We start from the raw sequence: 14221 nt of genomic DNA, 5'->3' as shown, positions 1-14221 counted from the left end.
AGTAAAACACTGACAAGGAACATTTTACTGCACAATGATAATACTTTCATACATTTACTTAAGTAACGTTAAGGATTTGTACTTGTAGTGGGGTATTTTCACAGTGTGGTATTAGTACTTTTATTGTAGTAAAGGATCTGAGCATCATGCTAATAACATTACGCCTAGTAGCGTCTAAACTGCCATAATGAAGAAGAAGAAGAAGAAAATGATGATGATCTTGGCCGCCCTCTGAAACTGGGTCAGTGCATGGCCAGTGGCCTTCTTATATACTGTCTATGCCAGTGGCACAGCACAGGTCTTTTAACCATGGGCACAAGGGATATAGCTAGCTAAAAGCAAGGAGCCTGTTAAGCTAAATGGTACCTAGCTTTACGGTTACAACACATAGCTAGCTAGCTAGTTATGTCAGTGCTAGTTAGCCTTCTTCCGATCGGAGAAGCGATGTGGTGATGTCCTTTGATATTCTAACTGAGTGATCTAAAAATAAAACGTCTTTAAGCAGTGACGTTAATTTAAACAGATATAATTAGCAGCTAGCTCACGTTATAACCAACATTTACCACTAACCGGCGTCTTGTCACTAGCTAGCTAACGTTAACGTTACAAACGTTAGCTTGTTAACCTTCACTGTTAAAACATCGATAACGTTATTTAGCTAAGCACAGAAGGGAACGGTTTTCTTACCGTTAGACGCCATTTCGACGAACGAGAAACAGCCTAACCTTCAATATTGCCAAAGAAACAGTGTATTGTTAACCGAACCTAGGAGGAGGAGGGTGACCGAGAGATGAATATTGATGCACGAACGCCGGTGGTTTCCCTTTCACAGTCCAACCCTGCAGTTCCTCTTGCGGCTGCAGGTGGGCGAGCAGCAGCATCAAGCAAACAAATAATATATAATATTATTTAATATGTATTTATAACATAAAAAATAATATTACTAGGCAAAGCAAATATATATATATATATATAGATATATATATATAGATATATATATATAGATATATATATATATAATAATAATAATAATAATAATAAATTGAATTTATATAGCGCTTTTCATGGACTCAAAGTCGCTTTACAGGGCAGGGTAGATTATAAAAACATAACAAAACAAAACGAGCAAACAAAACAAGTAGAACAAAACAAGATACAGATGAAAAAGGGAGGGGGGCAGGTGGACTATGGGTAGGCTGAGGTGAAGAGATGGGTCTTGGCGGGGACTGGAAGATGGTGAGGGACTCAGAGGTGCGGATCTCTTGGGGAGGGAGTTCCAGAGCCTGGGAGCTGCTCTGGAGAAGGCTCTGTCCCCAAAACAGCGCAGGTTGGACTTTTGGATGGAGAGGAGACGCGGCGGAGGTGGATCTGAGGGCCGTGAGGGTTGGTAAGGAGAGGAGGTCAGTGAGGTATGGGGGGCCAGATGGTGGAGGGCTTTATAGGTGAGGACCAGGATTTTGTAGGTGATCCGGTGGGAAATGGGAAGCCAGTGGAGTTGTTTTAGGACTGGAGTGATGTGGTGCCAGGATTTGGAGCAGGTAATGAGGCGGGCGGCTGAGTTCTGGACCAGTTGGAGTCGGTTGATGTTGGTAGAGCTGATGCCGAGGAGAAGTGAGTTGCAGTAGTCCAGTCCGGGAGGAGATGAAGGCGTGAATGAGTCTTTGCAGCGGGGGTGTGAGAGAGGGTCTGATTTTGGCGATGTTGCGGAGGTGAAAGAAGGAGGTTTTAATGACTTGACGGATGTGAGGCTCAAAGGGAGAGGGTGGAATCAAAGAATACGCCAAGGTTGCGGGCCTGGGGAGATGGGGGGAACAATGGTGCCGTCGATGGTGAGAGTGGGGTTATTGGTTTTGCTGAGGTGTGGATTTGGAGCCGATCAGAAGGAATTCTGTTTTGTCGCTGTTGAGTTTGAGGAAGTTGTGTTGCATCCAGGTTTTAATAGCTGACAGACAGGAGTTGATGTGGGAGAGGGGAGGATTGTGGGGGGATTTGGTGCTGAGGTAGATCTGGGTGTCGTCAGCATAGAAGTGGAAGTCCAGGTTGAAGTGGCGGAGTATCTGACCAAGAGGGAGGATGTAGATGATGAAGAGGAGGGGGCCAAGTACGGAGCCTTGGGGAACACCTTGAGTGACTGTGGCTGTGGCAGAGGTGTGGTTGTGGAGAGAGATGAAATGGGATCTGTTGGAAAGGTAGGAGTGGAGCCAGCTGGAGTGCAGTACCGTCGATACCGAGGTCTTTGAGTCTGGTGAGCAGGATGTTATGGCTCACAGTATCGGGGCTGCACTCAGGTCGAGGAGGATGAGGATGTTGAGGGAACCGGTGTCAGCAAAGGTGAGGAGGTCGTTGAGGACTTTGAGGAGAGCGGTTTTTCTGTGCTGTGTAGGGGCGAAAACCAGATTGGAGAGGTTCGGATAGGTTATTGGCAAGAAGATGGGTTTGTAGTTGTGTGAGGCGGACTATGCGTTCCAGGGTTTTAGACAGAAAGGGGAGGTTGGATATTGGGCGGTAGTTGTTGAGAGAGGAGGGATCCAGACCAGGTTTTTAAGGATTGGGGTGACAGCGGCAGTTTTGAAAGCAGAGGGACAGTTCCAAGGGACAGTGAGGAGTTGAAGAGGTTAGTGAGGTAGGGGCATAGGACCGGGAGGCAGGACTTCAGAAGTGGAGTAGGGAGGGGGTCAAAGGGAGCAGGTAGTGGGGTTTGGAAGAGCTGATGAGTTTGGAGATTTCAGGAGGAGTGACTGGGTTAAACTGGGAGAGGAGGAAGTGTGGAGGAGGGGTCGGGAGGTCTGGAGGGATGGAGAGAGGAGGGTCCAAGGTAGGTGCTGGAGTAGATCCTGGAAGGTCAGATACAGGGGATAGGGATTTGTAAATGAGATTGATTTTGTCAGTGAAAAAGTGGAGGAATGAGTTGCAGAGATCCGGAGTAGAGGTAAGGAGGCTGTTGGTCCGAGGCTTGATGAGGTTGTTCAATGTGGAGAAGAGGGTTCTGGGGTTTTGGCAGGGGTCGGTGAGGATGGTGGAGAGGTAGGCAGATTTGGCAGCAATGAGGGCATCTTTGTAGGCGATGAGATGGGATTTATAGGCTTCATGATGGACTGTGAGGGATGATTTCTTTGTCAGACGTTCAAGTTGGCGGCCAGTTTGTTTCATTTTTCGGAGTGCAGGTGTGTACCAGGGTGAAGAGGTGTTAAAAGTGACGAGTTTTGTTTTGAGGGGGGCCAGGGTGTTGAGGGAGGTAGACAAGGTGGAGTTGAGGTGGTCTGTGAGGTCATCGGGTGAGGTGAGGGTTGAGTCCAGGTGGAGAGTGGTGGAGAGCAGGTCAGAGAGATGGTGGGGATTGATAGATTTGAGGTTGCGGAAGGTGATTTCTCTGAGGAGGCGGGGGCGTGGGGTTGGAGAAGGGATGGTGAACCGTATCAGTTTGTGATCAGAGAGGGGAAAGAGGCATGGATGGAGGTCGAGCACTGGTTGGTTGGTGGAGCAGACCAGGTCGAGGATGTGACCTTTTTCATGGGTGGGGAATGTGACATGTTGGGTGAGAGAGAAGTTATCCAGTAAAATTTTGAATTCTGATGAGAGCTTGCATGTGGGGGAGTCCATGTGGATGTTTAAGTCACCGAGTAGCAGCAGACGTGGAGAGAGATGAGGCTAGTGTGAGGAGTTCAGTAAAATCAGAGAGGAAGGAGGGATTTGGGTTGGGGGGTCGGTAAATGAGGATGACTGTCATGGAGGAAAGAGTTTTGAAGGCGAGATATTCAAACGATGATACTGAGGGGAGGGTGAGTTCTGTGATCCGGAAGTTCTGATTGAAAATGACGGCGAGGCCACCTCCACGGTGGGAGGGGCGGGGTTTGCAGATGTAGTTGTAGCCAGGGGGGGATGCTTGGTTGAGGGAGAAGAAGTCGTTGGGTTGTTGCCAGGTTTCGGTGAGCAGAAGGAAGTCAAGAGTGTTGTCGAGGATTAGTTCATGGAGGACAGGGGCTTTATTGTTGAGCGATCGGGTGTTGAGGAGGGCAAAGTTGGCATGGTGAGAGGGTGGTGGGATGGGGGCAGGCTGGAGAGATCTGAGGTTGTCCCGGTTAGCAGTGCGTGTGGTCGTTGGGGTGTGGGGGTATTGCAGTTGAGGGGGGACAGTGAGCCGATTAGCAAATGATTGGAGAGTATGATTGAGTGTATGTGAAGTGGGGAAAGCACTGTAGTCCGGTCCGGGTTTTCTGTGTAGCCTGATGATGCGTTCAGCCCTATGTGAACCAGTGGGTGAAGCATTCAGATGACGTGGGACAGGTGCAACAGAGCGTGCAGGTGACCAGATGGATGGAATGGATTGTCCGTGGTGGAAGAAAACAAACTTGCGGCGAGAGCTTCTGTGGATGTAACGGCGTCGACGTAGAAGTCCGAGCTGTTTGATGACTGGGATGCAGGATGGAATGGAGTAGTTGACGAATTGGACCAGTTGCAGAGTTGAATATTTGATCATGATGCCGAGCGGAGGGACGGAGAGCTCCGTGATAGTGGTTAGCCGTGGGCTAGGAGCACAGAGGTGGAGGTGGAGATGGATGAATGAGGTGATTGCCAAAATGATCCACAGCATGACCGAAGGAGAGGAATGTTTAGTCTTGGTCGCGTCCGCATCTGGTGGAGGTTGCCTATGAGGAGGAGGTCAGCAATCGGGTTAGCCGCAGCAGCTAGGATTTGCCGCCACGCGTTTGGTGAACGGGGCAGCTAGCTAGGCTAACCGACGAGGCAAGAGTCCGGTCAAAGGACCCCCGAGGCGGCTTCGGGAACCAGCAGAGAGACTGTCCAGAGGTACAGAGGCTGTCCAGAGGTAGGGGTACAGCGAACACAAACACAAGAGAATAGCAGACGAATAGCAGATGAATAGCAGACGGAGAAGCGGCGAATAACCAGCGCCAGCGTCCTCTCACGTCGGTTGGAGATGGATTTTAGATATATATATATATATATATATATATATAGATATAATTGAAAATAAACTAAGAAAGGTATTGAAAAAGTAGCCTATATGTACTCTTTATGCAGAATCCCCACTGTCAATGTTACACACTTATATTATTGTATTATTATTATTGTATTGTTATTGATGCATTAACATTGAAACATTTACCTTGTTTATTATACATGCTTTATAATATACTATTGGTTAATTTATTCAATGGCAATGCATCATATTTTATAATCTGATAATTTTTATGTTCAATCTTAATCTGATTAACTAACTAGTTATTATATCTGGTAATTTTCCTCTGTAATATGGTGGAGCAGAAGTATTAAGTAACAGAAAATGGATCTACTCAAGGACAGCTCGTGTACCTCAAAAATGTAACAAAGTACATTAGTAAATGTACTTTTATTGTTAAATGTTATTTTCCACCACTGTTAATGAGTACCTATATAGATTTTCCAATAAGAAAAAACAATGCAGTCTTCCAGAATGAGGGTATGACTGATTAACAAACACTTCAAAAGTAAACTTGGACTCATTTATAATGTGTATGTTTGAATGGTGTAAATTCACACTTCAGCTTTCTTGTTTTCTTGTCACCATGACAGCAAAGTTTCCACAGATGCAGCCTGACTTATCTGGTAAGTAACAACACAGCAGACGATGAAGGTATCATCATTGATTCACCTAATTTCTTTATTGTGCTCTTTATTTTTTTGCTCTGTTAGATATTTTATATTTTATTTTCAAAACGGATTTCATTTTGACTTTCAAATGTTGCATTCAAAGACAGCCACTGATCTCTGTGATTTGATTTCTATTGATTCATATCTGTAAAGCTTTGATTATAGATGTATTATATGTCAGCATTTTGCTCAGTAGTCAATGACTGAGTGCAACATATTTAGAGAATATGGTAAGATTAAAGACACCTATAGGATCTCCACCTTTGTGCTTAATTAAGATTGATCACAGAAACAGGTGTATGTCAGTGAATTAACTGAATCTTTTTAAGATACAGTACTGTGCAAAAGTCTTAGGCAGCTGTGAAAAAATGCTGTAAACTAAGAATGCTTTAAAAAATATAAATAATGATTGTTTATTTGTATCAATTTACAAAATGCAAGGTGAGCGAACAAAAGAAAAATCTAAATCACATCAATATTTGGTGTTACTACCCTCTGCCTTCAAACCAGCATCAATTCTTATAGGTACTTGCAAAAAGTCAGGGATTTTGTAGGACTGTAGTCAGGTGTATGATCAATCAATTATAGTGTATAGGTAGTTATACTGCATCAGCAACGTCTCTCCCAGACACATTATTCAAAGCAGACTGGTGTTTCAAGATGTGCCGTTCAAGCTCTTTTGAAAAAGCACAAATAAACAGGCAACGTTGAGGATCGTAGACGCAGTGGTTGGCCAAGGAAACTTAGTGCAGCAGCTGAAAAACACATCAAGCTTACAGTGCCTTGTGAAAGTATTCGGCCCCCTTGAACTTTTCGACCTTTTGCCACATTTCAGGCCTCAAACATAGACATAAAACTGTAATTTTTTGTGAAGAATCAACAACAAGTGGGACACAATCATGAAGTGGAACGAAATTTATTGGATATTTCAAACCTTTTAAACAAATAAAAAACTGAAATATTGGGCGTGCAAAATTATTCAGCCCCCTTAAGTTAATACTTTGTAGCGCCACCTTTTGCTGGCGATTACAGCTGTAAAGTGCGGGGTATGTCTCTATCAGTTTTGCACATCGGAGACTGACATTTTTGCCCATTCCTCCTTGCAAAACAGCTCGAGCTCAGTGAGGTTGGATGGAGAGCGTTTGTGAACAGCAGTTTTCAGTTCTTTCCACAGATTCTCGATTGGATTCAGGTCTGGACTTTGACTTGGCCATTCTAACACCTGGATATGTTTATTTGTGAACCATTCCATTGTAGATTTTGCTTTATGTTTTGGATCATTGTCTTGTTGGAAGACAAATCTCCGTCCCAGTCTCAGGTCTTTTGCAGACTCCATCAGGTTTTCTTCCAGAATGGTCCTGTATTTGGCTCCATCCATCTTCCCATCAATTTTAACCATCTTCCCTGTCCCTGCTGAAGAAAAGCAGGCCCAAACCATGATGCTGCCACCACCATGTTTGACAGTGGGGATGGTGTGTTCAGGGTGATGAGCTGTGTTGCTTTTACGCCAAACATAACGTTTTGCATTGTTGCCAAAAAGTTTGATTTTGGTTTCATCTGACCACAGCACCTTCTTCCACATGTTTGGTGTGTCTCCCAGGTGGCTTTTGGCAAACTTTAAACGACACTTTTATGGATATCTTTAAGAAATGGCTTTCTTCTTGCCACTCTTCCATAAAGGCCAGATTTGTGCAGTATACGACTGATTGTTGTCCTATGGACAGAGTCTCCCACCTCAGCTGTAGATCTCTGCAGTTCATCCAGAGTGATCATGGGCCTCTTGGCTGCATCTCTGATCAGTCTTCTCATTGTATGAGCTGAAAGTTTAGAGGGACAGCCGGGTCTTCGGATTTGTAGTGGTCTGATACTCCTTCCATTTCAATATTATCGCTTGCACAGTGCTCCTTGGGATGTTTAAAGCTTGGGAAATCTTTTTGTATCCAAATCCGGCTTTAAACTTCTCCACAACAATATCTCGGACCTGCCTGGTGTGTTCCTTTTATTCTTTATGATGTTTTCTCCGCTCCCCACCTCTTTTGAGACTATCACAGAGCAGGTGCATTTATACGGAGACTTGATTACACACAGCTGGATTCTATTTATCATCATTAGTCATTTAGGTCAACATTGGATCATTCAGAGATCCTCACTGAACTTCTGGAGAGAGTTTGCTGCACTGAAAGTAAAGGGGCTGAATAATTTCTGACCACCACCTTTTCAGTTTTTTATTTGTTAAAAAAGTTTGAAATAGCCAATGAATTTCGTTCCACTTCATAATTGGGACCCACTTGTTGTTGATTCTTCACAAAAAATTACAGTTTTATATCTTTATGTTTGAGGCCTGAAATGTGGCAAAAGGTCGAAACGTTCAAGGGGGCCGAATACTTTCGCAAGGCACTGTATTTTCCTTCGAAATCGGAAGATGTCCAGCAGTGCCATCAGCTCAGAACTGGCAGAAACCATTGGGACCCAGGTACACCCATCCAAAGTCTGGCCAGAAGTGGTCTTCATGGAGCCATACCATATCAGCCAAAAGCCATACCTCCGACATTGAAACAAGGCCAAGCAACTCAACTATACACGAAAAATAGGAATTGGGGTGTAGAAAAATGGCAGCAGATGCTCTGGACTGATGAGTCAAATATTGAAATATTTGGCTGTAGCATAAGGCAGGTTGTTCGCCAAAGGGTTGTAGAGCGGTAAAATAATGAGTGTCTGCAGGCAACAGTAAAGCATGGTGGAGGTTCCTTGCAAGTTTGGGTCTACATTTCTGCAAATGGAGTTGGAGATTTGGTCAGGATTAATGGTGTCCTTAATTATGAGAAATACAGGCAGATACTTATCCATCATGCAATACCATCAGGGAGGCGTATGATTGGCCGCAAATTTATTCTGCAGCAGGACAACAACCCCAAACATACAGTCAATGTCATTAAGAACTATCTTCAGTGTAAAAAAGAACAAGAAGTCCTGAAAGTGATGCCATGGCCCCCACAGAGCCCTGATCTCACCATCATCGAGTCTGTCTGGGATAACATGAAGAGACAGAAGGATTTGAGGAAGCCTATCCACAGAAGATCTGGTGTTAGTTCTCCAAGATGTTTGGAATAACCTACCAGCCGAGTTCCTTCAAAAACTTTGTGCAAGTGTACCTAGAAGATGCTGTGTTGAAGGCAAAGGGTGGTCACACCAAATATTGATTTGATTTAGATTTCTCTTCTGTTCATTCACTGAATTTTGTTAATTGATGAAAATAAACTATTAACACTTCCATCTTTGAAAGCATTCTTAGTTTACAGAATTTTTATATTTATAATGTATCTCTCTCTCTCTCTCTCTCTCTCTCTCAAGAGATTCAATTAGGAACTGTGCACCCATTTCCTTCTCTACTGTATTAGAGACCATAGTAGAACATTTTTAGAGTCTATGATTCAGACAAGCAAATAAACCCTCAGAAGCTTTGGCCGAGATGAACAGTCTGATGAATGGTGACCAGAGGTTGGCCCATCATGGTTGGCAGTGTCGAGGGAAAGTGAAGAACTCCAGATCAAGGCATCTGCATCAGAGCACCCTAAACTTGGGTGACACAGCACCCTGCTACACCACCACCCACAACCAGGTGCAGCCCACTGTTAATAACTGACAGATGAATACATTTTCAGTAGTCTTTTCATCATTTTGTGTCTTCATGTTTGTCAGAGTTATTCTGGAAGGTCGGCTGATGGACGTCCTCTGATCTTCCATCTGAGAGATCCCAGCTTCCCCTCACAGCATCGGACCCAGCTGGATCTTAGTAACATCTCCACACCGCTGCAGTGTCCGCTGCAGTCACACACTAATGACGTGCACAGGCCCAAACACATCACGCCGGTAAGGTTACAGTGAAATGCAAAACTGCAAACATTACATCAGGAATACATCACAATCACTCCAGGCATACCTTTTATGCATCTTTATGGTTTCTGACAGCTTTGGGGTTGTTTGAAGGTGGTATTTAGGTTCTTTCTATAACTAAATATGTTATATGATTCTATAAGAGATTTTATAATCTGATTATTTCTGATTTTGTGGCATTTTTTAAAAATGTATTTGTCTTTTGTTGTTTGTCTGTAACACATTGTTGTTGTTGGTGCCTAGATTAGCCAGGACACTCTTGAAATTATATTTATATTTTAATATGATTTAAATAAATGTTAAATATTGGCTCTGGTGCTCCATGCTGCAAACAAGATATGCATCAATGTGCCAGGATGAAGAAGACTGCTAGCTAGTAAACATGGATATGAACAATAAAGTTACACCAAAAACGAAGTATAGTAATGGCAAATAAGACCAGCATTGCCAGCCCTGTATCAGTCTTTCTATTTGTTAGATCTAGTGGTCAGAGAAGTGTCTTTCTCTTATTTAATTGTTTATGTATAAAGACCATTGGGTTGTGGTGTTTCTATGGACCTTTTAATATCTTGGCTTAATTCATCACAATCAGTTCATTCAGTAAATAAAACCCATTTTTTAAGAGACACAACACCTTTGGTCCCTCACACCCTTCTGTGCCTCCATCTTGCTCCAGAGAACCGACCCAAAGGTGGAAAACTGGGCTCGGTATTGCAGTGGCCAGGCCGTCAGAGAGATAACCAACCCACAGGATCCATCTGATTTTCGGACCACCTACAAAGCAGGGTACACACCCCCAGTAATTGACAGCTCGCCACAACTGGCTGGCGGCAGACCAACACAGTGGCACCAACACAACATACTGACAGGTAGGGTGAACTCTGCAGCATAAATGTACATGTGAATATTTATCACTTTCTTTCAAAAGTCCATGTAATCCATTTCAACCAGCTACATCAGAATACAAATTAAATTGCTCTTGACTTCTAGTCTGTGTCAGCCTTGGCATCACTTGTGTAATGAGAGGTTTAGACAGATGATTTGGGTTGGGACTATTTTTCTGGTAACATGACACCCAGGGTGATCACCACCATCCACCAGCCAAATGCTGGTAAAATATGCAAGTGGCTGGTAGATTTGCTTTACTCACCAGCCAAAAAAACAACGGCTGGAACAAAATTTGTCCTTTGGCTGGAGGATGAAAAAGTAAATTTTGGTTGATTGAATGGGTTACATTTCACCTAAATAATTCAAACATGATACTTTCCAGTTCATTGCATGTCTGAAAGTAGAGAACAATAAACAAGATTATTCACTACAACTCACACGCTATGTAGTTGGAATAAGACAGATATTTATACTATGAATATTATTATAATTATTCTTTGGATGCATCACTAGTAATATTAAAACATTATGAAGCCCTGCAATTTAATGCAACAAACAGCCCTGCAATAAATAAAAAATACCACTTTGTGAATGTTTTGTCCACTTTTATTTACATACTTGGTGTTGATCAGAATGTTAAAAACATCGGTGTCTTTTGATTCACTTTTTAATTTTGAAAGTAGTATATGATAAAAGCTTGACAGCTCATCTGAGTGTATTCACTGTCCTCCAGTGGTCACAGTGTGAAACCGCAACACTTCATTTAAAGGTCCTGTGACATGCTGCTTTTTGGATGCTTTTATATAGGCCTTAGTGGTCCCCTAATACTGTATCTGAAGTCTCTTTCCCGAAATTCAGCCTTGGTGCAGAATTACAGCCACTAGAGCCAGTCCCACAATGAGCTTTCCTTAGGATGTGCCATTTCTGTGTCTGTAGCTTTAAATGCTATTGAGGACGAGAGAGGGGAGGCAAGGTGGAGGGTGGGGGTGTGGCCTTGACCAACTGCCATGCTTCGCTTGTTTGCAAGCCATGATGTCTCTATCTTTCTCATGGGCGGGCCAAATTCTCTGGGCGGGCAAAGCAGAGAAAGGGGAGGTAACCTTTCCCCTTATGACGTCATAAAGGGAAGATTCCTGATCGGCCCATCTGAGCTTTCATTTTCTCAAAGGCAGAGCAGGATACCCAGGGCTCAGTTTACACCTATCACCATTTCTAGCCACTGGGGGACCATAGGCAGACTGGGGGAATATATATTAATGTTAAAAAACCTCAAAGTGAAATTTTCATGCCATGGGACCTTTAAATTTGTGGCCAACACACAGAATATTAGGATAAACGTTCTTATCGATATATAATGTTCCTAATCAACGAGAAAAACTTCATTTCCAGCATTTTATATGAGTTTGTGATGAAGTAGTCTATATCCTTTGCGTTCCTCTTCCTGGATTACTCCGGTGCTGAAGGAAATTCAGCCGGATGCATGTATTTTCCGTTTCCTTCTGCTTTCTTTGTGTTGGAATTTTAAATTTGGTGGATTTATGAGGACTATGGTTAACTGCTCCTCAGATCTCTGCAGAGTAAATCCAGACAGCTAGCTAGACTATCTTTCCAATCTGAGTTTTCTCCCGCACAACTTTTTGCAGCGGCTCTTTGCAGAGTTTTGCACTACCCATGACGATTCTGATTGGTTTAAAGAAATGTCAATAAACCAGAGCACGTTTTCCTCCCATCCCCAAATGCTATGTGGAGTAGGCAGACCCTCCTTCAGCGTGCTTTGGAGGAGGGTCTGGCAAAGGTCATTGGGTCTATAACAACAGATTATTTATGGCTTTTCCTTAAAATATCACATTTAAATAAAATACAATGTGAACAAAACCTGTCTTCAGGTGAACAGAGGCAGACGAACGGTCCAGGTGAGCCTAGGAGACGGTCCAGAGACAAGCTGCTGTGGGCAGCGAGGCGCTGGGAGACAGACTGCTCTGCACTCAGACTCTACTGACACACATTACAACAATTATACACTGCACAACACCGACATTAAATATATGATCCTGGCATTTCCGTGACTTTTGTCTGGTTTGATGATGTTTTACTTAAAGGATGAACATTGTAATGAAGGTAAAAGTGGCTCATTATTCCTTGATTGTCTGACTTCCATAAAAGAGATGATTTCTCCTCTGTAGTACAACTCAGTGGATATCCATGACAACCTGATCATTTGAAATACATTTTAACTGCAGGGTGTGTATGTCAGACTTGCTGCAGATTACAGTGTGTTTAGTTTGGCATGTCACCAGACATCTTCCTCTAAGAACTTGTTGTGAACACTGGGAACAGCCCTAGAGGGAAACAACATAGAGTTTCATAGTCAGATAAGATATGCAGAAATTAAAAAGACATTTTAAGTCTCCGTCTGAGGGAGGAAAAGAGAAGCAATCAGGGAATGATTGGACTAAGTCTGTGGACAAGCACAAAAAGTAGACAACCCCATAAAACTAGTACACAGTCAACACGTCTGTACAGTCTGCTGTCTCTGGGGTGTCTTATTTAGGGAGTAGGGTGACAGGTTATACCTGGGCTAGTAATTTTTAAGAATATATAGTTTCATTTTTAATTATGTGGTTTGTCTTTTAGCATTTTGGGACTATGTTAGAAGTGTTCTCACTTAAAGTGATGGTTCGGAGTAATTTCACCCTAGGGTCCTTTGCACCATGATCTCGAGCCAAACACCCCCCCAGAAGCTTTTTTCACCTGGGTCGAACATTGGGAGCGTTAGCGTAGCGTAGCGTTATCAGCTGAATAGCTTAGCGCAGAGGCTAATGGATCCGAAGTGTCTCTTAACATTACCCCACTAATAATGCCCGAAATGATACCAAACTCTACGGTAGTACAAATAGGTTATGCACTCATAAAACGATGGATTGTAAAATTTGTAAGTACACCAGAAGTTTATGTAAATAACCACTTCGCTGGCTTCTGCTCTCTGCTGCTGCTGCTGCTGTTGTTACTACCGGGCAGTAAGAGTGCTTAGGGACATCTACAAATTACAACACCGAAAGAGATGCAACAAAAATATTTATTAATTTAATGATTAAATAAGGTAATGTCTCCAAACTTACCTCAATTATTACTTGTCTCCTGCTAGTTATACTACAGCACTTACAAAAATAATTAAATTAAAAAATATTTTTGTTGGCAATTTTTCGGTGTTGTAATTTGTAGATGTCCCTAAGCACTCGTCTTACAGCAGCAACAACAGCGCAGAGAGCAGAAGCCAGCAGGCAAGTGTTATTTACATAACCTTCTGGTGACTTACAAACTTTACAATCAATCGTTTTATGAGTGCATAACCTATATATACTAGTGTAGACCTTTGGTATCATTCGGCATTTGATTAGTGGGGTAATGTTATAGAGACTTTTGGATCCATTAGCCTTTCGCTAAGCTATTCAGCGGCTAATGCTACTCTACGCCTAACTCTCCCAATGTTAGACCCAGGTGAAAAAAGCTTCTGGGGGGGGGTGTTTGGCTCGAGGTCATGGTGCAAAGGACCCTAGGGTGAAATTACTCCGAACCATCACTTTAACAGGTTATCGCTTGGATTTGTGTTTTGTAGATCAATAAATAATCAAAATGTGAAAAGTCCCCAGCCAGTGGTCTTACGGATTTTTTTTTTTTTTTAATCTAAAATATTTTATGATCTAAAAATCCAAAAGGTCCTCAGTTTGGGCCCAGATTGCCACTTCTCACACATTTGTCAGCTTGGACAAGCAAATTTATGCATTTGCTT

The 14221-nt window shown here is 42.9% G+C and overlaps 1 protein-coding gene across 3 annotated transcripts; it reads left to right on the top strand.

The window, feature by feature from the left end:
* The first annotated feature begins 104 nt into the window (after positions 1–104).
* Positions 105–12481, top strand: LOC120574452. Of its 3 annotated transcripts, none has more exons than XM_039824725.1 (6): positions 105–241; positions 5572–5604; positions 9003–9268; positions 9349–9519; positions 10220–10412; positions 12318–12481. In XM_039824725.1, exons 3-6 carry the CDS (start codon positions 9119–9121, stop codon positions 12428–12430), a joined length of 627 nt encoding a protein of 208 aa, XP_039680659.1. In that variant the 5' UTR covers positions 105–241; positions 5572–5604; positions 9003–9118; the 3' UTR covers positions 12431–12481. The 3 variants fall into 3 exon arrangements, with proteins under 3 accessions (XP_039680659.1, XP_039680658.1, XP_039680657.1); XM_039824724.1 differs by lacking the exon at positions 105–241 and adding an exon at positions 804–863 and having other exon boundaries at positions 9001–9268; XM_039824723.1 differs by lacking the exon at positions 105–241 and adding an exon at positions 4789–4825 and having other exon boundaries at positions 9001–9268.
* The last annotated feature ends 1740 nt before the right edge of the window (positions 12482–14221 follow it).

The sequence above is a fragment of the Perca fluviatilis genome, chromosome 15 (genome assembly GCF_010015445.1).
Source record: "Perca fluviatilis chromosome 15, GENO_Pfluv_1.0, whole genome shotgun sequence".
NCBI lineage: Eukaryota > Metazoa > Chordata > Actinopteri > Perciformes > Percidae > Perca > Perca fluviatilis.
Note: the sequence above shows the minus strand (reverse complement) of the source record. Positions and strands in the feature narration are given on the sequence as shown.

Coding starts and splice junctions, on each gene's coding strand:
- LOC120574452 (XM_039824725.1), top strand. CDS start 9,119: ATGAACAGTCTGATGAATGGTGACCAGAGGTTGGCCCATCATGGTTGG. Junction 9,269..9,348: donor ACACCACCACCCACAACCAG/GTGCAGCCCACT, acceptor CATGTTTGTCAG/AGTTATTCTGGAAGGTCGGC. Junction 9,520..10,219: donor GGCCCAAACACATCACGCCG/GTAAGGTTACAG, acceptor ATCTTGCTCCAG/AGAACCGACCCAAAGGTGGA.